Here is a 23,523-nt window from a genome sequence, read left to right as displayed (position 1 = left end):
GCAACCTATCCCCTTTCCCAAGCCCATAATACTGCTGTAGAGGCAAACCCAAACAAGAGCAGGGCGCTGAATCTACACTCAGCAGCTGACTAGAGGTTTGATTTCAGTGTCCCTGGCTTTGTTACATTTCCCTGTACATCACGGCACCCACACAGCCCTTAGCGGATTGGCAACATGGGCCCGTGTCCAGCCGGGACTTGACAGGGGCTGCTCAGGCTCACACAGTTTATGTGAGGCCCAGAGGGCAAACCTTGGGTGATGAAGATTTCACTCCCCTGCTTTACTGTGTTTCCTTCCCTCCCTCTTTCAGCGGCGAGAGTGTTGATCGGTCCCTCCCCGGAGGTGCGCGAAGGAGACGCAGTCACCCTGACGTGCGTCAGCACCCGAAGCGCAGAGGAGGGGACCAGCTACACCTGGTATAAGAACGCCAGGTGGCTGAGGGAGAGCTCTGAGAACACCCTGGTCCTCCCAGCCACGAGCAGCGGGGACGCGGGCGCTTTCCAGTGTAAGGCCCAGAATGAGAGAGGTATTAGCACCTCTCCAGCTGTCACCCTGCGGGTGCTGTGTAAGTATGACCTCCCTTCCACAGCCCCTGGAATAAGGCAAAAGGGGGAATTCTTTGTGATTAGGGAACTGGCTAGTCCTTAGATCAGCTGGGAGACATCTTGTGGAGGCTACAATTCACATACTAAAGGCCAAGTTCTGCCCTCAGCTGCCCCATTGTGAAACTAAAGTGATCCCTGAATCAATGGAGTTACTCCAGTTTTACACCAGATTGACTCCAGATTTACACGAGCCTCTCTGAGAGCAGAATCTGGCCCTGAGAGCCTTTATTAAAGTAAGATGCAAGTTGGTTAATCGGATCAATCTGGCAGCGCCATGCTGGTCCTGCAACCGCTGCTACATAGCTAGCCTCCTCGCCCCAGGAACCTTCTAGCTGAGTTCCCACAATCCAGATTGCACAGCGGGGTGCTAAACTGGCATGGCGCTGGTGGAGTTGTCATCTTGCAGGTGAGCTATAGAGTAGAACTGGTATCCTGACCATTCATGGTCAGTAAAAGCCGGCCCTGACTGGCATTCTTCATAAGAGTATTAACTCCGGTGCCAGACCCAAACTCTGCCTGCGGTAGCTGCTGTTCGTCCTGCCAATCTCTTCTCCCTGTCATTTTAGGAGGAAGCCGTTGTTTTCACTTCCTGCCCTTCACTTGAGTGTAGCCTTGCTGTGCGCTATAAAACAGCTGCTACGTTCCACCCCAGAGCTGCACATGCATTTCAGAGGTGGATGAAGGGCTCCCTACCCATAGCTTGTGTATGACTTTAAATATCTGGACTCTATCAGGATCCAAGGCTCCATACAAATGCAAGATCCTTGGGCCAGCTCCTGAATGGGTGTCAGTCGGAGTAGCTCCACTGAAGGAAATAGAGCTGTGCGGATTGACACCAGCTGAGGGTCTGGCCCACTGTCATCATCTAAACGCCCAAAGTTCTGCCCCAGAACATACGGTCCGTCATATCAAAGTGAGGCTGGAGGCTCAGGGACCTTCAGTTGCTCCAGATTCCAATTCTGGCCAGATTCCTGTCTCGCCTTTATTGGCCCAGGCCTGTTCTGAGCAAAGAAGGAGAGTGAAGCAACAGCCTGCAGAAGGACCCGTTAGAGTGCTGGGGAGGAGGGGGGTTGAAAGGTTTCTCCTAATCTAGTAAACAGTCATATGTCAGATAACATATCGGCCAACAACATTTTAACCCTGCAGTCCCACCGAGACGGCCCCAGATGAGCTCCCTGCTGGAGACGCAGAACGGGCACCTGGGTATCATCCAGTGCACCACCGAGAGCGACCCGCAGTCCGAATTAGCCCTGTACAGAGGAGATGAATTGGTAGCTTCCACGAGTGGCTCCCGCTCGTTGGCCGGCCAGAGGCTCCGTGCGACTCCATCGTACAACAGCCTGAAGGTGGAGATCCGCGAGGTGGTGCTGGAGGACGAAGGGACCTACGTGTGCTCGGCCAGGAACGCCTACGGCAATGCAAGCAACTCCATGGTCTTCAGTGCGGAGAGTGAGTGCCCCAGCTGGGCTCCTCTTGTCAAAGGGAACTGGCCTTTCCAATCACATGTGGTGGGAGAGAGACCCAGGCAGGCAGGGAGGGGGACCAGGTCCCTCTGTTGGCAGTAAGGGACGATTCACACAAATCCTTCTGCTGTTATTAAAAAATCCCCCCAGCAATTCCATTGATCACAATGGGGATTCACTGGAGGGGCAGGTCGCGTCCCACCAACTCCTGTCATGGCACTGGATTGAATTCTTAGCGAAATGGCTGTTGTGAGGAATTGAATAAGTATCACATTGTTTGGTCACTCTGAGCGTCCTTCACCACTGGAACAATTTCCCAAGGCTAGGCAGGAGGTCAGACTAGATCACAGTGGTCCCTTCCGGGCTTAGAATCTATGGGTGATTCACTGCTGATCCCACCCTATTAATTCCTGTAGGGGACGCCCCATTGCTTCCTAGGATGACATTGGAGTTAGTGGGATGGGATCTATAAAGGGAACAAGGAAAAGGGGAGATTCTGCAGTATCCTATGGAAACACTGAATATTAAATATCATAGATTCATAGAAACCTAGGGCTGGACGAGACCTCAAGAGGTCATCTAATCCATCATGAGGGAAGGAAACTGCCTAAAATATATAATTTGGGCCTTTTGACCGAGTTTGCTACATAAAACCAAGCTTCTGTGCATGGAGACACAATACTGGATAAATACGACATATCACAAGGCCATGCACATTTTGCCAAGCACTGGCCATTTGATATAACTCAGGGATAGCTGTAGGAAAATGGCTGCCAAACTAGGGCATTTGTGACATTTGAGAGGATTGATTCATTCTCTGCTAAAAAAAAGACAATTGTGAAATTTGAAAAATGTTTCCAAAGTCCCGCAAAGCTGGCGATACTCCAAGATTCTGCTCTCAGGAACACCAATGTAAATCCAGAGTTACTCCGCTGAAAGTGATAGAATTATTATGCATTTACACTGGTGTAACTGAGATCAGAATCTGGCTCTGTGTCAAAGTCCCCCTCTCAAAGCATCATACAACTCAGATGTACAAGGTCATCCAATGTATGCTGCCCCAATGTATTCCCCCCTTCCCTCACCCCCTCCCACACTGAAAACCTCACACACACATCCTGTGCACTCTCCAGGATTTTGCCTACTCCAGTTTTAATTGTCTGGTATGGCTACCACCACTTCTCTTGAGAGCCTGTTCCCCAGCCTAACCGAATCACAGAATCTAAAGTGATGGAAAAGACCTCTTCTGCACTCATAGCCCCCAGGGGCAGGACTGCTCCCTCCAGAACATTTTCTAGAGCTCTGTTCAGTCTAATTTTAAATGTCCCATGCAATGGGGCTCCAGCCCGTCTCTTGGGGGATTATTCCATGGCCTGACAGATTGCACTGTCAGGAAATGTATTCTAGGATACAGACTAACTCCCCCTTGGGCTAAGCCCATCCCCTTGCTCCTGCTTATACCCCCACGGGCTGCCCTTAACAACCACCTGCCTTCTTGGTCCTCCAGCCCTAGCAGGTAGTTATGTCGTGCCCCATAATGTACCCAAAGAGACACATCTTTCGTTGCTTTGCTCTTCCCCTGTCGCTCAGTCTCTGAATCCTGTTTGTCTCTCTTCCCCACTCAGCGGCAAGGGTCATTGCCACACCGGCCTCAGAGGTGCAGGAAGGCCAGGGGGTCAACCTGACCTGCCAAGTGAGCAGCAACTTATTGGCCATGACTAACTACAGCTGGTACAGAAATGGCCAGTGGCTGTCCGAGGGCCTGGCGAATTCCCTGGTGTTCCAGCAGGTGGCCAGTGCAGACGCCGGGGTCTATTACTGCAAGGCCACGAATAATGAAACAAGCAGAAGCTCAGCCTTGGTCTCGCTGAATGTGCTGTGTAAGTTCCAGGCACTTTGAATCTTCAGGGCAGTGGCAGGTTCCCACAGGAGTACGGGCGCACGGGCCCCAGGGGCGCAGTCAGTCCTGTCCCAACCAACGCAGCTGACTTTGCTTGCAGGTGCACGTTGCAGCTGTGTGTACATGAGAGGGTGCACTTGGATACATGCCGGTGGATGTGTGTGTGTTCATCTGGGTGTGTGGGTCCACGCACTGTGCATGTGTATGATTGTGTGGGTGTGTGCATGCGTGGGTACGTGTGGGTGTACGGGCAGCCGTGTGCATTGTTTTTGTGTGTCTGGGCTCTTGCGTACATGCAAGAGCACGCGTGTGTGCCAACACATATGTGCACATGTAACCCAGGCTTACTCAGGCTGGTGTTCTGGCCCCAGGAGTGGCCAAATCACATGGAAGCTGAAGACCCAATTATGCCCCAGACAGGGACCTCTGTCTCTAGAAGCATGAGCTCCCTCTGCCTGTGCTAAAATACCCAGGCCTGTTAGCTCAAGGCTGGAGCCAGCCCACTGACCTCCCTGTGATCCAACCACTGGAAGCCGGGGGGACCATGCGCCTCCCGGAGTACAAGTGGGTGACACGTGCGTCTGTTCCAGAGAGAAGCTACCTGTGAAATGCGGCGATCAGATCAGGTGACTTAGTGAACCCCGGCGACCAGTCTGCGTGCAGACCCTGTGCTGTCGTCTAACACGCGCAGGGCCGTCGCTTCCCCTCCCCACCTCGCACAGCCAGGCTGGGTGCTTCAGGATCCAAACTGCTCGCCTGGCTTTTTAAAACTCACTGTCGGTTTCTTCATGGCAGTCTCAAAACCTCAGAAACTCATTCTCCTGCTTCCAGTCATTGGTACCAGCTTCCGCTCTGCCCTCCATATGGTCACCGCTGATGAGAGACTGCCCCTTCGGCTGCAGATCCTGCCAGCTGGAACGGCCAGCAAGAGTAGATTTGGGGCCAGGCTGTATTCTTTTCAAGGGTTACAACAAGAAGCTAAAACCTGAGCAGAACTGATCATAAATAGCCTGTCTGTAATTAACCGGCTAGTGTGGGTGTGGGTGAGACCATGTGTGTGTGTTAGAACACGCATGAGCATGTGTGTGTATTTTAGCAGGCAAGTGAGCATGTGTGTGTTAGAATGTGTGTGAGTGTGTGTATTTTAGCATGCCTGGGATCATGTGTCTTTGTGTGTGAGATTCTCTCTATGGGATGGAATCGGAGCTTTTCTTCTGTGTGTCATAGCCCCTGTACTGCTTACAGCTAATGGTGATTCTCTGCTCGCTCAATCAGTCGAGGAGTTTGAGTTCCATCGCTGTGTCCCTGTAAGGTTTCTAGTGGCTGTGGTATGCAGCAGAGTGATGACAATGGTGAGGATCTAGGTGACCATGGGATGGTCCAAGTGGGACAGGAGGGGTCTTTAAACAATCCTCAAGACATTTGTAACTCAAGGATGATCTTTTCTCCCAACTCTTCAGATGCCCCCAGGAATCCCCGAATGACCTCGTTCCTGGAGGTGGAGATGGGCAAACTGGCCATCATCTGGTGCATGGTGGACAGCAACCCCCCGGCCCAGCTGTCCCTGTATAAAGGAGATGAACTCGTGGCCTCCACCAGCTCCAGGACTGCAGCCGCTCAGCGGATCAGCACCACTGCCTCCCCAAACTCCCTGAGGGTAGAGATCCGGGACATCACGCTGGAGGACGAAGGGAACTATTGCTTCACCGCTAGCAATGCGTATGGCACATCTTCCGGCCGCCTGTACTTCCGTGTGCAAAGTGAGTACGGAGGAAATGGCTAGAGGGTGTGCGCAGCACTGCCCTCTGCTGGGTGCACCCAGAACTGCTCATCTGTGTGTCCTAGATCCTGTGCTGCTAGGGAGTGGTGAGATGCTACTTTGATTCTAGGGCCTCAGGAGCATTAGGATCGGAGTTCGATCCCCGTTCTCACCATGAAGTTCCATAGGGACAAGGACCTCCAGGGGTCCCTGCACTAGAGACAGGTGACCGGCCATAGGTTTCATAGGGTCTGTCTGGAGAAACCCCTTCAAGTTTGGCTACTTCTCCTAATGTTGGACCAGCTTTCCCAGGCTACAAAACCAGGCTGGAAACACTGTGAGAATGGAGAGTCCTAGTACGCACCCGGCTAGAAATACCACGAGATGGGGGAGGGGTTGGCCCTGGGTCTTCTGTCTGTAGCTAGGAAGGGCAGAGGGTATGCAGGGAAATGACCTGTAATGAAGGGGGTGAGGAGGAACGTAGCTGAGCATGCATCTGAGAACCGTTAAGCAGGGGAGCCGCCCCTAGCTAAGGACCTAGATGAATAACTCCTGTTAGCATTCAGGTGGGACTTGCCCATCACCCTAGGAGAGGAAGAGCCCTCTCTGCATTCAAGGATACTTTAATGAATATTTGGCCTAAGTCCTCTCTGCTGTGTTTATTGGACACTGTAGCCTTCACTTCCTGTCCTAACCTGTTATGTAGCACTGCTGCATAAACAGTTGCCATGTTCTGCTGCAGAGGCGGCAGCATAGTAATGGTGGGTGATCCTGATTGTAAAGCACCAACAGGAGCATTTGGGGCTCTGTTACTGAGGCAGCACTGAGAGGCGTGCACAGTCCCGCCCAGGCAGCCAGATAAAGATCCCTGCCCCAAGAAGCTTACGAACCCCGGCCTAGATCTTGATGTCCTTGCTCAGTCCTTCCTCAGGCAAACTCTCTGTAGTGAGTGAGAATGGAATCTGAGCCAGCATGGGGAGAGCGGTGAAGTGCACTCGAGTGGTGTAAGCTGAGGCAGGTGGGGATTCTTGAAGGAGGAGAGGAAAAGGCCTTGACGGATGGTGATGGAAATTAGGGTTAGGCCAAAATCGGAACCCCAGATCCAAAGCCTGAGTTTTAGGGAAGTTTGGATCTGGATCCAGAATCTGCATTTTGAGCCTGTCTCCGTAATGAGCCAACACGCTGAATGCAACCTCTGTCCCCCTGGATTTTTTGGGAGCCCAGCTTTAGATCTATTTCCAGATCTGGATTTCCCATGTTGGATATAAAAGACTGATTCAGAACTGCCTGAATAGCAGCCGCCGTATTTTGGATTCAGATCCAGACTTGGCATGTGTGGGTGGGGAGAGAGGTAGGACTCAACTTGCTCTTTGAGATCCAGGCTGTTATCATCTCTCTTTGCTGTGGCTTGTCTCCGTGCTCTAGCGGCCAGAGTTCTAATCACACCCTCCACGGACGTGCAGGAAGGGGATGATGTCTCCCTGACATGTGATGTGACAGGAAATGCTCCAGAGGATGCCATCTACACCTGGTACAAAAACAGCCACCGGCTTCATGAGAGCTCGGAGAGCTCCCTCCACTTCCCGCACATAACCAGTGGGGATACTGGATCTTACCACTGCAAGGCTCACAGCCCCGAGGGACCCAGCAGCAGCGTCTCCCCAGCCGTCAGCGTACACGTCTCTTGTAAGTGATATTGTTTATCTAGGTGGAGGCTGATCCAGTTCTTATGGAGGTCTGTGAACAGCCTCCCATTGATGTCAGTGGAGCAGACCGTTGCACTGCATCACTGCTTAACTACATCCCGGGCTGGGTGCACTGGTTTTCTCCAGAGCCATTGCTAGAGGGTGGCTATTCCCTGAGCTGGTTGGAAATTTTCCAGCGGGAGATTTTCCCGTCAGAAAATGCGGATTCATCGAAAGCAAAACGTTTCGCAGAAACCTGTCGTCTTCGGTAAAAATTTGTTTTGAAACGAAAAGGTGAAAAGGGCATTTCAATATGCCAGCGCAGCCTTCTCGGACCAGACCGTTTCGCTTTTCCATTTCGACGTGACTTTTGGTTTCTGATTTTTTCCGTTTTTATTATAAAATATCACATACAATGAAAACAAAAAGGCAAAATCGGGACGAAACGTTTCAATGTTGTCAAAACGGAACGTTCTGATTGAACCTGAAATTTTATTTATTTTTTCTTCATAATTTTGGCTAGCGGAAATTTCAGAATTCTTTGATTTTGTTCCATTCTGGAACCAAAGACATTTCCAAACCATGAAACTCCCCCTGAACTGAAAACGGCAGTTTCTGCACGGCTGTGAGTTTCTGCTGTGGCTGGCCTAGATTCCGTGAACCAGGGCCCTGCTCTAGGACAGCCTATTGCTCCCGATGACTCTAGAGAGAGAGGCTCCGGCACTGATCACGACAAGCCAGATGCAGGAGCCCGTATGGCTCAGTAAAATTCATGCTGACCTCAGCAGGAATTTGCCTGAGCAAAGAGGGAACAGGAACCATGGAAGGGGCACAGGTTTCACCCTGCCCCTTGCCAATGTTGTGTCAAAGGCTTACTGAGCAGAGCAGGAGACGATACAGTCAACACATCCTTGGGAACTAAAGGTGGAAGAGTCAGGGCACGTCCCATTTCAGTGGGAGTTAGGCTTTTGAAGGTCTGTCTGGGCCTTACTTTCTCTGTGCTTTAGTCACACAACCATAAAATGAGGATATTACAGACCCCTTGCTTCAGAGGCATGTTGTGAGAATGAATCCACTAATGGCTGTGCAGTGAATAGCACAAGGAAGCGGCTGGTGGACATGGCTCCCCACCATGCCAGGCCAGCGGTGACATTTGTAACCAGGCGGCTGGAATCAAGGCCAGCCTCTTCCCAGTGCCCCTGTGCGTCGCCCTTCTATTAAAGTGTCATCACTTGCACTTTTGGGACTTTATTTAAGTAAGGAATCTTGTTGGACCCTCCTGGCAGCCCTTGTCAACACACAGGAAGAAATATCAATGACCATTAATCAGTAATGCTCAGCAATAAGCATATGTTGGGCTGCCCACCTTTATCATGGCATTTACACTGTAGGAGGCAGAGCCAAGAGGGAAAAGTTTTTCCCATCCTGCGAAAATTTTCAGGAGTTAGAAAATTTTTCCCATCCTGAATCTGGAGCAAACACCAAAATTTCAAAAATTTTCTGTAAACTGAAAAAACAAAACAACAAAACCAAACTTCAGGTCCAGGTCAATGGACATATTTCATTTTGATCATTTCAAAACCATTTTGCTTTGATTTTGAACTTTTCTTTCATTGTTAACCTTTTTTAAAAGTCTAACTGGCTGACATTTCAAAACAAAGTCGTTTCGAACTCGAAAACTAGGATTTTTCATTTAAAATCTTTTGCATTTAAAATCTTTTTTTTCAAACATTATTCAAGGCTGGAAATTTGTCGTGAAACAGAGTCGGTTTCACAAGCAGAAACGACAAGAGTCGTTTTCAATTCATCAACATTTTTTGACCCCCAAAAATTGCATTGAAAATTCCCAACCAACTCTAGGAACAGAAGCGAACCACAAATACAAATTTTAAAGTATTTGTGGTGGAATCTTGAATTTAGATTTTCAAATGGAAATGGGGCGATCTGATCAGATTCTTCTGGGTGGATCTGCCTTTCCTTCTTCTCCTTCTATTATTTATAGTGTGGCAGTGTGTGCAATGGAGAACTTACAAGATAAAAGGACTTAAGAGATGAAGGGTTGTGAGGGGAGAAGGGATCCAGTATAGAGGTTTCAAGCAACTGACAGAGAATGTTGTGCTGGTGAAATAGGCTGACAGCTCCAGAAACAATGATTTGCTGATCAAAAAAGGAATCATGGCATTAAAGGCTCAAGATGATGGCAAATGAAGAGCATGTCCACTGTGCCTTAATGAGAGTGTCTCACCCCAACAGATCCACCCCGGGAGCCCCAGTTGACCTCCTTCCTGGAGACACTGGATGGGCAGCTGGGCATTCTCCAGTGCACTGTTGATAGTGACCCACAGTCAGAGTTATCTCTGTTCAGAGGAGGGGAACTTGTGGCCTCCACCACTGGCTCCCACCCTGCAGCCAGACAGCGAGTCAGCATCTCCTCATCACACAACAGCTTGAAGGTAGAGATCCAGGCTGTGGTAATGGAGGATGAAGGAGAGTATGTGTGTTCTGCTAGTAACACATACGGCAACGCAACCACCTCACTGAACTTCACTGCGGAGAGTGAGTGCGACATTGGCCTCTATGCCATGGGAACTGGATCCCTCTGTCTATCCCCCTACATACTGCTGTAGCCAGCCAGCCAGCCAGCCACCTGCATACCTCTTATAGCTAGAGATCCATCCATCCATATCCCTGTATCCAACCATCCACCTAAATACCCCCGTATCTACCTATCTATCCATGCATCCCCATACATACCCCTATATCCATTCATCCACCTAAATACCCCCTGTATCTACCTATCTATCCATGCATCCCCATACATACCCCTATATCCATTCATCCACCTAAATACCCCCGTATCTACCTATCTATCCATGCATCCCCATACATACCCCTATATCCATTCATCCACCTAAATACCCCCTGTATCTACCTATCTATCCATGCATCCCCATACATACCCCTATATCCATCAATCCACCTAAATACCTCCCTGTATCTGCCTAGCCATCTTTCCCCATACTTATCCCCCTCCCTTTCTCTCTCTCTCTCTCTCTCTCTCTCTCTCTCTCTAATCCTTGCATCCCCATACTTATCGCTGTATCCATCCATCCATCCCTCTACATACCCGTTGTATCCATCTGTCCATCTCCATACATACCCCTTTATCTATCTATCTATCTATCTATCCCCATAGTATATAAACATTTTCTCACATCACTCTTTCCTCCCAGCTGCAAGGGTCTGGATCTCTCCTTCGCCGGATGTCTACGAGGGGGATGCTGTTAACTTGACCTGTGCAGTTGACAGTGATGCCCTGGGGATGCTGCACTACACCTGGTATAAGAACAACATATGGTTCAGAGAGGGCCCTGGCAGGTCACTCGTGTTTCCCAAGGTCACCACTGCTGATGCTGCATCCTACCACTGCACGGTGAAGACCCAGGAGAGTGTTAGAAGCTCTTCCCCAGGCACTTTGAACGTCCTCTGTAAGTTCTTTGCATGGTTGAACTTTACAAGGTTCAGAGAAAAATGCCTCTGTATCCACCAGCCCAGCCCAAAGCCGCCAGCCCAGTGACACCAGAAAGGGGAGCTAGATAAGTGACCCCTCCATACATTAGTGGGGAGGGGAGGGCTGCACTTCTTCCAAAGCATCCTGCTTTGTCTACTGCTGGAGTCAAGACCCCAGAGTTGGTGACCCCCCTATGGTCTGATCTGTCCTTAGAGGAACTCCTTGTAGGAGCATAGTGTAGTCCTCCCACACCCCTGGGCTTTAGAAAGCAAACAATGCTCCATAGTTCATGCCCATTCAAACCACACATGGGAGAAAAGGCATCCAAACATTAGCCAGAGACTTGTTTGGATTGAGCCTTAAAATATTGAGCTACCACTTGGGAACTGGGAGTTCAAAGGGTCTGGGAATTGTGTCAAGTAAGGGGTGGGGGCTAGTCTGGGGGTCGGGGAAGGTTTCCTTGTCCCATCCTGACTCCCTAGAGTGGAAATCCGCCCATGCTCCTGGGCATGTGCTCCCAGCCAGTTCCCAGCCTGGCCACCAATTTAGGAGTCAGCTGTTAGAGGACGTCAGGTGGGTAGCTGTGGAGGGTGTGGGCAGCAGGGAGATGGGTGGGCAGAGCACATTGTGGGGAGGTAAGGCAGCTGCACAGGGTCACGTCTAGGTGTGGAAGTGGGATGGACAGTGGTTCGGCCTGAGCAAGTTTCAGCTGGAAACCGGGTAAGTTCACAATTTGCCAAATCTCATCTAAAGCCAGAACCCACGGCCCTCCTTGTTACCACCAGCCACAGCCTCGCCTGAAACTAGGGGTGGGTGAAAAATACCAAGCATTTTTCGCAGAAAGTTTTGAAATTTTTTCACATTTTTCAAAATTCCCCAAGAAAAATTTACAAAAAACGGAAATGGAAAAATGGTCCATTTTCAAAACCTGGTTTCATTAAACAGTTTCTGATTTTTGAAAACCAAAAATGGATTTATTTTTATTGGAAACCATTTTTTTAAAACAAAAGCCAAAAAACCATTTTACAGAAACATTTTTGGTTTCTGGTTTTTCTGTTCATTAAAAAAAGTTTCAGTTAAAAATATTTTTCAGAGGTTCATAGATTCCAAGGCCAGAAGGGGCCACTGTGATCATCCAGTGTGATCTCCTGTCTAACACAGGCCAGAGACCTGCCCCACAATAATCCCTAGAGCCGAGCTTTTAGAAACCCAGCCAACCTTGATTTAAAAATTGCTAGTGATGGAGAATCCACCATGCCCCTTATTAAGTTGTTCCAAGGGTTAATTACTCTCACTGTTAAAAGTGTATGCCTTATTTCAAGTCTACATTTGTCTAGCTTCAACTTCCAGCCTTTGGATCGTGTTAGACCTTTGTCTGCTAGATTGAAGAGCCCATTATTAAATATTTGTTCCCCATGTAGGCACGTATGGACTGTGATCAAATCACCTCTTAAGCTTCTCTTTGTTGAGTAAAACAAATTGATCTCCTTGAGTCTGTTGACCAGCACTACTTAACACCCAACCTTAGGGTTCCCCCAAAACTCAGCCAACAAATCCAGGGGTCCTCCTCACTCCTCTTATCCTGAGTATCAAGTGCTGAGCCAAGAAAGCGGAGTGAACATTGCTAAAATGGCACATGACAATGGGTATGAATTTTGAACTGAGTTCACACTGCCTACATTCAAGCCCTGTTTGTGTTTATTTTCCATGAGTATTAGTGTAAAAGAGTTCCCGGCAGAGAAGTTGGCAAAAGTGGAGAATCTGTAGCTGATTCCAGAGAATACTGATGAAAAGCGAGTTTGCAATCTCACCCCGCCCCCCGCACCCCAAAACCTGATTCTTAGAGTCACACTCATCCAATCAGGGAACAGTGACACACCATGTGACACCAATGTGTCCAATCAACTCAGCTCAAATTTTTGTATTGAACACTCATCACAAACAGCTTGTGAACGAGCTACAGGCCAAGAGTCAGTCACAGAAATCCCCTGCCAAATCATTTTGAATAACGATGTAACTCAAGAAAAAAGAGGCAAAGTTCACTGAATAAATGAACTGTGACAAATTGTTTGGCCAGCTCTAATAATGGATCCCTCATGAAACCTTCCTGGCTCTAGTTCACAGATTGACAGAGTTCCACCCCAGAAGAGGCCATTCAATTATCCAGTCTGACCACCTGTATAGCACAGGGCAGGGAATTTCACCCAGGTACCCAATAACTTGTGAGTCACTGAGGTCACATTAAAGTTCTGAGGTCAAATTAAATCCTCCTTCCTTGTAGATCCTCCCAGGAATCTCTGGGTGAAGTCCTTCCTGGAGACTCAAGATGGGAAGCTAGCCATCATCGTCTGTGCTGTTGACAGTAACCCGCAGTCAGAACTGGCCCTGCGCAGAGCTGGTGAGCTGGTTGCTTCTGGTTCCTCCCGAGGTGACGGGGCATCCGGACAGAGGTTACGCGTCTCATCCTCACCTAACTCCTTGAAACTGGAGATCAAGAGCGTCACCTTGGAGGATGAAGGGACGTATGTGTGCTCGGCAAACAATGCGATCGGCGAGACCAGCAGCTCCGTATACTTCACCATAGAGAGTGAGTATGGAGTACATGACTCCCATTGCTCTCCAGTGTCACTTAGAAGGGAATTCGGGGCAGATTCTCTCCCCCACTGCTCTCCCCCTGCACCAGAGAGTGGAATCTTCCTGTCTATTCTGCTGGGGATTCTCCTGGCCAGCGGGCAACTAAGCAAAGAAGCAACAGAGCCATCTGACCCCAGCATAGGGGGTGGGTAGGGTAAGTGGATATGGCTGAGACATGCTGCGCTCCAGCTATCCCTGGCTGGTGAATGTGGATCATTGCCGGGTGTGTAGGTTAGAGCAGCCCCCATGCTGCTCTAACCTATGCCGGGCCTGGGGTAGAACTGGGCAGAAGATCAGGGATCTGTAACAATCCACCAAGCTGACTCCGATTGTTAGTTATTGGTTTCAAAGGGCTGCTCCAGCTGTATCCATTCCAGCTTTGCTCTGGTTTCTTCCACAGCTGCGAGGGTTGTGATCCAACCAGGTCCTGATGCACGTGAGGGGGACCGCATCACACTGACCTGTGAGGATACCAGCGCCCAGCCGAGCACCATTTACACCTGGTACAAGAACACCAAATGGCTGGCGGAGGGCCCTGCCAGTTCCCTCATGATCCCTGGTGTGGCGGGCACTGATGCTGGCTCGTACTCCTGCACGGCTCACAATGACAGGGGAAGAAGGACGTCTCTGCCCACTGCCTTGCGCGTGCTATGTAAGTTGCCTGCAGTTTAGATAATGTTATGTCCTCTCAGGTGGAGGCATGCAGCCGAATTCCCAGTGCAGGTGACTCCAATCTCAAAACCAAGTCTTGCTGGGTGCCTGCCATGATGAGCTCCAGGGACAAGGGATCATTGTTTCTCCGGGGAAAGGGTGACAGTTCCCTGTTGGATACAACCCAAATGGGTCAAATTCTTGAAACATTATTTAGCTTTAAATATCTTAAGTGGAAACATTACCCACACTAGAGAGGGAAGGTCTTTGTCCCCCTCTAGTGGCTGCTCCACATCAGAGGTTAACGAGTCTGCCATTGCTGCCCTCTAATGAGCGGGCTTAGTCCTTTCACTGGCGGTTTCAGCTCTGTAAACCCTGGGTTCAAATCCTGCTGTTGGCCCAGATGGGGTCGGTTATAGAAACGTACCGGGCCGAAGCCCGCTTTCAGTGGCGGCAGCGTAAATCCAGAGGAACACAGTTTCTCCGGAGCAATGCTACCCCACAGTGATTCAGGGACCAATGAGAAGTGCCTTCAAAATACCTAAGATAGAAAGAGATCCGGCAGAGCTACTCTGTGTTTACACCAGGGTAACTGAGATCGGAATGCAGTGCACTGCATCTGCCCTAGCTCTCTGTTAACAGTGGGAACAGCCCCGCGGGCTCTCCCCGCATTGCTGTCTGCCTGTGTGTCGGCCCTGGCCCGGAGGGCAAACTCCAGGAGAAAGAGAGGAGAAGCTCATTCACTGTGGCCCATTCCACCTTCGGCCTCTCGGCTGTGACTGCCAACGGGAGGCAGTCGGCGCCAGGTGCTCTTGGCCACTTCACACAGATGGGTGGATAGTCATCAAGTGCCGATGACGTCTGGTCAGTCCTGAGCGAGTCAGAGAGTTGACCAGGGGCCCAGGGTTATAAGCGTCACGCTAGAACCGATGGGGAATTTTGTAACAAAACGTTTTTTCCCATTGGAAAGCACTGATTCCTCACAGCCTCAACGCCTCGTAGGAAAGGGTCAGTTTCAATGAAGTTCCCATTTCAAACATTTTTGAAAAAGAGATTCTAAGTTGTCGGAGCATCCCATTTCAACATTTTCTGAATGTTTTTTGGTTCAAACTGATTTCCCATTGAGAAATTTAAGTTATCTGAAGATACAAAACATGGAAAAAAATATGAACAGGTCAACATTGAAACAAAATTTCTCCAAAGTTATTGAAACAAAATATTCTGATTGCGACGTTCAAAGACAAATTTCAGATATTTGGTTTGCAAAAGTTGTTGAGATTTCAATTTTTCATCCTGATTTGGGACAGGGAGAATTTTTTAAATCTCAAAAAAGCTCAAAGGGCAGGAAAACCATTTCCTTTCTAGAGCTATTCCTTACCCCCTGCCCGTCCCCAGAGCCATCTGGCCAAACCGTGCAACCCCCTTCCAGAAGAAAGTGACTGTCTTTGTTTTTTAACTCAAGTACAATGTGTTCTTGTCCCTTCAGACGCCCCAAGGAAGCCCTCACTGAGCTCCTTCCTAGATACCCAGGATGGGCGCCAGGCCATCATCCAATGCACTGTCGACAGCCACCCACCGTCAGATATAGCCCTGTACAGAGGGGCTGAGCTCACACCTATGGCTTCCACCCGGGGTTCTCGGGGCTCACCCAGCCAGCGGCTGAGCGTTCACGTGTCCCACAACTCCCTGAAGGTAGAGATGAAGGACGTTGTGCTGGAGGACGCAGGCCAGTACATCTGCTTGGCTAACAACACCTACGGCAGTGCTGCAGCATCCGTGCACTTCGGGGTGGAGAGTGAGTGCAGGTGTATTTTTAACCCTTCCATGCCGTGCGCTCTCCCAGGAGCACCCGCAGGCTATGCGGGGATTTGGATGCAGATCCCATAGGGTGGGGCCAAAGCAGAATCTGGATCTTGTGCACCTCCGTGGAACCTCTGGGGAAACTCCGATTTAAATCTCGATCTGAGCATTACAGCAGATTTGGGTGTAGAGCTCAGTGCTAGCAGCTGGTGCTAGGCTGACAATGCTAGAGGCTAAGAATGAGATTTGCCAAGTGGTCTAAGGCCGTGGTTCTCAACCAGGGGTCCGGGGCCCCCTGGGGGGCCACGAGCAGGTTTCAGGGGGTCCTCCAAGCATGGCCAATGTTAGACTAGCTGGGGCCCAGGGCAGAAAGCCGAAGCCCCAGCGCATGGGGCTGAAGTCCAGGGCCCTGAGCCCCACCACCCAGGGCTGAAGCTGAAGCCTGAGCAATGTAGCTTCGTGGGGGCTCCTGTGGTGTGGGGCCCCGGGCAATTGCCCTGCTTGCTACCCCCTCACGCCGGCCCTGGCTTTTAGAGAACCAGTTACTGTGGCACAGGTGGGTGGTGGAGTTTTTTAGCATGTTGGGGGGCGGGGCTCAGAAAGAAAAAGATTGAGAACCCCTGGCCTAGAGGACTTAGCCACGTAGCTGCCAGTAATGTCACTGACACAAGATGGGTGAGGTACTATCTTCACGGAAGTTGGTTCAATAGAAGACATTACATCACCCACCTTGTCTCTCTAATATTCTGGGACTGACCTGGCTACAACAACACTGCATACAATATTGTCACTGGGAGATATGTGTCAAATCCCCTGGACTGCTTTGAAAATCACATTCCCCCGATGCTATCGTTATCTGCCCAAGCAATGGTAGTGTAATATACCCAACTCACGTGCTTCTCCATGCCAGTGTGCCCCAACTCTCATCTGGAGGGACCACCTCTAGCAATGAGGAGATAGTTCATTTCTTTGGCCCATTCAAAGGGGGCCAACAAGGGGTCCGATCAGTACCAATTACGGTGGTGGGTTTTGTGGAGGAGGCATCTGGACTAAGACACACCAAACAGCTATCCGAGGGGTCTAACCTTGGGCTAGATTGGAACTGGAATCCGAGATCACTAGCACTGGCTGGAAAATGGATGATACTGTCCGTTGAAAATGTTGACAAAAATTAACATTTTTCAGTTTTGTGGACATTGTTTGCAGAATTTTTCTGGTTTTCGCTGAAAAACCAAAACCTCAAAAGTTGTTGAAAACCAAAAAAAGTCCTTATTTTTAACACACACACACATCCCCCAAAAAATCAGCAAACATGGAAATTTTATTGCAAAAATTTCCATTCTGTCAAAAAAAATCTGAAGAAGAGTTCGGATAAAAAAATTGTAAGCAGCTCTGCTGATGAGCAGCTAAGTCTCATGAAACGTGGCACTCTCCTGGCTCCACTAGAATACATTTGGCTGATTTTCCTGATCTCTTCTCCCCATCAGCTATCAGAATCATGATTGAACCATCTCAGGAAATCCACGAAGGAGTCGCCGTCAACATGACCTGCCTGGTTGCCGATTGGCTCAGGGGGGAGACCAACTACACCTGGTATAAGAACAGCAAGTGGCTGCAGGACGGTCCCGTTAGGTCGCTTCACCTTGATAGGGTATCCAGCGCCGACACTGGGTCATATCACTGTCGGGCAGAGGGGAGGACAGGAAGAGCCACCTCTGCCCTGGTCAGCTTGGATGTGCTCTGTGAGTGTCAGGGGGATTTGGGGTTTGATTTGTTCACACTAAATAAAGGCAACTCGGGATCTCATTGTTGTTATTATCTGTTATTTCCATAGAGCCATAGCTATGCCCAGCGGTCCATGAGAGTAAAATTAAGACACAGGCCCCAGGCAGAGCCCCAGATCCAAACAGTTCTGAACTATGGGAGCATCCAAAATCAAGATGCCAACGTCCCCTCCCTTTAAATGAACCAAACCAAACAATGATTGAAACAACCTCTTCCTTCTTCTGCAGTCTCCCCGTCTCCTCTCTCCCTTGTCCTTTCACCCCTCAGCCTTTGGATGCTAAAAGCCTGGCTAACGTGATTTCCTGGCATTTGTGTAGCACTGTTTTCAGATACACTTTGAAGGTCAATAATAGACTGAGTCGAACAATTTACAAGGGGACCGTTTTCCCTTGGAAAATGCTGATTTGAGAACACTGAAGCATTTCACCGGAACATATGGATTTCATTGAATTTTTCAAGGGGGAATCATTCAAACATTTAATTGTGATAAGATCCAAATGTTTTGTTCCAATAAGGCTGAAATGCTTCATTTTGATAATATAATAGAAGAGTCAACACCAGAAAGTCGAAATGAAACATTCTGATCGTATCTGAAAGAAACTTTTCCATAAAGTGGTGATGAAATATTCCTTTTTGCAAAAAATTGCAAGATTTCAAATCAGGACAAAATGAACTTTTGAAATCTTGGAATTTCTCATGGGATGGAAAGACTATTTTGTGATCTGTTCTAGTCAATAACTGTAGACCACCACTGGCTGCTCTTAACCAGTCACCTCAGTTGAGGAAGCTCCGTCACCTGATTTAACAATAACATTGTCTCCTCCATGCAGACGCTCCAAGGAACCCATCGATGAACGCTTTCCTGGAGAACCGCAATGCAAGGGTGGGCCTCATCCGATGCACAGCTGAAAGCAACCCACAGGCTGAATTAGCCCTGTACAGAGAGAATAAACTAGTGGCTTCCACCCGAGGCCCCCGCTCAGCAGCCAGCCAGAGGGTCAGTGTGTTTCCATCCTACAACACCTTGAGAGTGGAGATCTGGGATGTCACATCAGCGGATTCGGCAGAATACACGTGCATGGCCAGCAATGCACTAGGCAACGTGACAGCCACCTCCTACTTCAGTGCACAGAGTAAGTCAGGCTGCTAGCGGGCTATCAGCCATGGATGGGGCTGCCACGCCCCGTCAAATCCATCCCCACAGACAACATAGGATTGTTCCCTACAGCGTGTTCTCCATCCAGTCCCGTTGTACCCAGCAGGGGGCACAGACCCTCAGAGGAGCAGATCTGAATCCATCCAGCAGGGGCAGTGAGGCACACGTGCAAACACACACACACACACACAAGAACGGCCAGACTGGGTCAGACCAAAGGCCCATCTAGCCCAGTCTCCTGTCTTCCGACAGTGACCAGTGCCAGGTGCCCCAGACGAATGAACAGAACAGGGCAAGTAGCGAGTGATCCATTTCTTGTTGTCCAATCCCAGCATCTGGCAGTCAGAGGCTGAGGGGCAGCCAGAGCATGGAGTTGCATCTCTGACCATCTTGGTGAATAGCCATTGATGGACCTGTCCTCCATTAATTTATCTAGTTCTTTTTGGGGCCCTGTTACAGTCTTGGCCTTCACAACATCCTCTGGCAACGAGTTCTACCGGTTGTGTGAAGAAATACTCCCTTTTGTTTGTCTTAAACCTGCTGTCTATTAATTTCATTGGGTGACCCCTGGTTCTTGTGTTATGAGAAGGAGTAAATAACACTTCCCTATTCACTTTCTCCAAACCAGTCAGGATTTTATAGACCTCTAGCATCTCCCCCCTTAGTTGTCTCTTTTCCAAGCTGAAAAGTCTCAGTCTATTAATCTCTCCTCATACGGAAGCTGTTCCATATCCCTAATCATTTTTGGTGCCCTTCTCAGTACCTTTTCCAATGTATCTTTTTTGAGATGGGGCAACCACATCTGCACGCAGTAGTCAAGGTGTGGGCGTACCATGGATGTATAGAGCGGCAGCAGGATTTTTGCTGTCTTATTCTCTATCTCTTTCCTAATGATTCCCAACATTCTGTTCGCTTTTTTGACGGCCGCTGCATTTTGAGCAGATATTTTCGGAGAACTCCCCACAATGACTCTGAGATCTCTTAGAGGTCTGATCCAACCCAGCAGGGGGCAGTGGGACACACATGCAGCTCGGACCCTGTCCATCGGGAGGCGATGGAGCACAGACAATAGCCACAACGCGATGACTGAAACAACATATGGATGACATGAAGACTCAGATGTTGCGGTAGAAGAACACAGCCTCCTGGCTTTGAGCGCTGAGTGTATTGTCAGACCTGACAAACACAAGTCACTGGCCCTCCAGGAAGGGGGCTGGCGAGGGAGAGGTTAAATCCAGTACATCGGGGGGCAACTTCACCTTTCCAAAACTCACTGCCCCCTTCCCTTACCCATGTTTTGCCCCTGTTGGAGTGACTTGAGTCACAGCAGTGTCTGGAAAATCACTGTGCAGGCAGCTGTTTGTGATTTTTACACTGGCTGGAATAACCCTCCTCTTCTCTCTCCTCCTCAGCTCTCGCTGACCTCCGCTTGTACAAGATCCTGGCTGGGATGTTTATCGCAGCGCTGGGGGTTATTGTTCTGGCCGTTGCAGTGGTCCTGTTATGGCCCAGGTAACTTGGCTCTTGCTGCTGTAGTTTGTAGAAGCAGCTTGGGGGGGTCCAACCGGACTGGCTCACAGGGGCTGGGAAGGGATGGCTTGTTTTGGGGTGGGTGACTTTTATTTATTGTTAATTTGATATTACTAAAGCCAGCCCACAAGAAGGGGTAAGTTTTGACTGGAAAAAGCCTGAAGTGACGTTTATTTGAACAGTCCAAGAGGGAAATTGAGGCAGGCTGCTGTAGGCCACTGAGGGGACACGTGGGAGGCTGTTGGCCGGGTTACAGACTGAATCCTTTTCCTGCTGGTGGTGAACATGAGTTGTATGACCCACTGCTCAGTGTGTTGGGTCCCCCACTCTACGTGATCCACAGAGGATGTCAGGCTGTTACTGTCCAACCTGCAGAGCCGGTCTCTGTAGCAGCCACTGTAGAGACTGCCATGGTTAGCTCTGGAGGTCCCTGTTTGGGCCCTGATGGTGCCATTTGAGAGTTTTTGAGCACCTTGTACACAAGGCCTTGCCAGGTCTCAGGCCAGTTCCAGGTGTTGGCGTCACAACTGGCCCCTCACTGGCTGTCTAAGTGGAGAGGCCAATGACTGAATGGCCCTGGAGAATAGCAGCCCCTCTTGTATCGAGTGTGTGCATTCAGGAGCCGCATCTGCTGGAGGGGGGCATTGGTGGTCAGACACGACAATGATGGGCACATGAGAATAACTCACTGGAAAAGTGTGTGTCAGACCCCTCACTAGTGGCTGGTCCCGTACAGGAAAACAGCCTACTACTGCTAACAGGATTGTTCCTTTAACTCAAGCAGCAGAGGTCTGCTCTTCAGCCCTGGGTTCAGATCCTGCTGATGACCCAAGTGAAGGTTTGCGATGTAGGCAGACAGATGGCACAGCGGGCCTGCCGAGTTGGGCTTTTTCTGCTCCTAAAATATCTTCTCTTAAGTGCTAACCACCCTCACCATGACACATATGTTGCCTCCTCTCCTGCCTAGGATAAAGAAGCTACTGAAGCCGCTAAAAGATGAAAGCTCCATGGAACTGACTGGCACAGGGGAACAATCACAGGTGTGATTCCTCAGTGTGGCTGGGTTGTTCCCATGCTTGGGGTTTGGCCCGGGGTCACCAGAGCTGAAGGTCAGGCCCCCAGCTGCTCAAAGGCATAAAAGACAGTGGGGCCAGCTGAACTGAGAGGGTCCGGCTGCTTTGCTGTTGCCTACAGAGCAGGCCTTGGGGTAGATACTGGTACATGAGTGCAGGAGAGTGGGACTGATGGGGATGGAGAGGGACGAGGGGTTAATGCACTGGGGTGCGTCAGGAGCTGAAATCCTGGGCCCGTGTTGGGATCAAACAGGATCTGGGTTGCATTTTTTCCAGCCCGCCCTGCCCTGCCTGTGCCGACCTATCAAAAAGGCCTGGGCATGAAAACTGCATGCTCCCCACAGCCTCCCCCATCCTGTCCCTCCCACTTCAACCCTCTGTCTCACCCTCCAGCCCCGAAGAGGTATGGAGAATCTTCTCTGTGGGTCTGTCTCCCCATTTCCCCATGCTACGCGCACCCTGCACCTAGGAGTCGAATTCTTTGTGCCTGGAACATAGGGGAAGATGCAGTCCATGCTGGGGGTGCAGGAGTTATTTAAGGACGAGATCTTCAGTTGGTACGAATTGACTTAGCTCCATTGGCTTCAGGGCAGCTGTGGCCATTGACTGGCCCACTGATGTCAGTGGATCTCTGCCGATCGGCACCCGCTGGGGATCCGGCCCGCCGACGTCCATGGAGCTCTGCAGACGGACGCTGGCTGGATGTTGATAATTTAACCCCGCTGGCTAGGAAGAGCGCTGGGCGAGGGTGGGAATTCACACTCCCATTCCCGGGGCTGGCAGAGCAGAGGGCGGACGGGCCCAGGGCTGGACGCTGGGCAGAGGGAGTGCTCGGAATAGAAGGGCGGAGCGACCCCTGCAGGAGGGTCAAAGATAGGCAAAGGGGCAGGATTGTAGCTCAGCAAGACGGTGCCGCTGTCTGTGGCCCCTGGTCCGTTTCTGGCACCGAAGTTAACAGAGACCCGTGTCTGGTGTGTGGCCGGGGGTTGTGCACTTGGGGGCTTGTCCCACAGGCTGATTTGGGGCGCTGGGGTTTTTCCCAGCAAATTCCAACGAGGCGGGATTGTGTAACTTTTCCAGGTTGACGACGCCTCCTCGACCAACAGTTAACCACGCCGCTCGGCAGCGCCCGGAGCAGCCTGCGCGGCAGCCGCACTGAGACTCCCCCTGCCCAGCTGGACCTGGGCAGCGAAGTTGTTCTCACCCAGTGGCATATTTTTGGTGCTCGCCATACCTTGTACATCGCATGTGTCAAATGCAGGACCGCTGTCAATACCCAGAACTGAGCCTGGACTGTGAAAAATCCCAGGTGGTGTTTTCACTGTAACTCCGTTTAGCATCCTCACCCCTCTCCCCCTCCACAAAACCCACGCCATCCGGAACACCCTCATCTGCGCCCTGTGACTCCATCAAGCCCCCACTTTTGCAATAACCTCCCCGGGGTGCTGCCAAGCATCGAATCAGTCACAAAATAAACGAAGGAGCAAACTGTCGGTGTCACAAATGTTCAGAAGTACAACCCCTCTGGACCTGACCCCGTGTGAGGGGAAGGCAGTGGGGAAGCTTCCCCTTGACCTCACAGATGCAGGATCAGGCTCTTAAACCTAGTCATTCTCAAAGCCTATTCAACCTTACTGGGGGGAAAGCTGGGGGAGCCCTCAGGATCTAACCACTGGGGGTGGGGGTGCTACGGATGGATCTTGGCTCTCAGGTGAGGTGTGCCCAGCAGTACAGACTCGACCCTCATGTATTTGATTTATCTAATGACTGGTATGGGAGATAGTCCATACCTGTGTAATGCCCTAGGTACGTGCTCAAGATGGGAATTCATAGATTATAAACCTGGGAAGGGGTGACAGGGGATGGATCACTTGATGATTCCCTGTTCTGTTCATTCCCTGGCACTGGCCACTTTCGGGACACAGGATACTGGGCTGGATGGACCTTTGGTCTGACCCAGTCTGGCCGTTC

At 50.2% G+C, this 23,523-nt stretch overlaps 1 protein-coding gene across 1 annotated transcript in view; it reads left to right on the top strand.

Moving 5' to 3' along the window:
- Positions 1 to 22,884, top strand: part of SIGLEC1 (sialic acid binding Ig like lectin 1) — a 36,485-nt gene extending 13,601 nt beyond the window's left edge. The window contains exons 7-21 of the mRNA XM_077814715.1: positions 311 to 565; positions 1,752 to 2,054; positions 3,694 to 3,948; positions 5,429 to 5,728; positions 7,153 to 7,413; positions 9,666 to 9,968; positions 10,646 to 10,900; positions 13,205 to 13,510; positions 13,958 to 14,209; positions 15,695 to 16,003; positions 17,496 to 17,750; positions 18,624 to 18,926; positions 20,362 to 20,461; positions 21,447 to 21,519; positions 22,633 to 22,884. Of these exons, the coding sequence (XP_077670841.1) occupies positions 311 to 565; positions 1,752 to 2,054; positions 3,694 to 3,948; positions 5,429 to 5,728; positions 7,153 to 7,413; positions 9,666 to 9,968; positions 10,646 to 10,900; positions 13,205 to 13,510; positions 13,958 to 14,209; positions 15,695 to 16,003; positions 17,496 to 17,750; positions 18,624 to 18,926; positions 20,362 to 20,461; positions 21,447 to 21,519; positions 22,633 to 22,662 (3,560 nt within the window). The 3' untranslated portion in view covers positions 22,663 to 22,884. The remainder of the gene's footprint in view (positions 1 to 310; positions 566 to 1,751; positions 2,055 to 3,693; positions 3,949 to 5,428; positions 5,729 to 7,152; positions 7,414 to 9,665; positions 9,969 to 10,645; positions 10,901 to 13,204; positions 13,511 to 13,957; positions 14,210 to 15,694; positions 16,004 to 17,495; positions 17,751 to 18,623; positions 18,927 to 20,361; positions 20,462 to 21,446; positions 21,520 to 22,632) is intronic.
- Positions 22,885 to 23,523: the final 639 nt, after the last annotated feature.

This window comes from Eretmochelys imbricata, chromosome 4 (assembly GCF_965152235.1).
Source record: "Eretmochelys imbricata isolate rEreImb1 chromosome 4, rEreImb1.hap1, whole genome shotgun sequence".
Taxonomy (NCBI): domain Eukaryota; kingdom Metazoa; phylum Chordata; order Testudines; family Cheloniidae; genus Eretmochelys; species Eretmochelys imbricata.
This window is presented reverse-complemented; position numbering and strand designations above follow the sequence as displayed.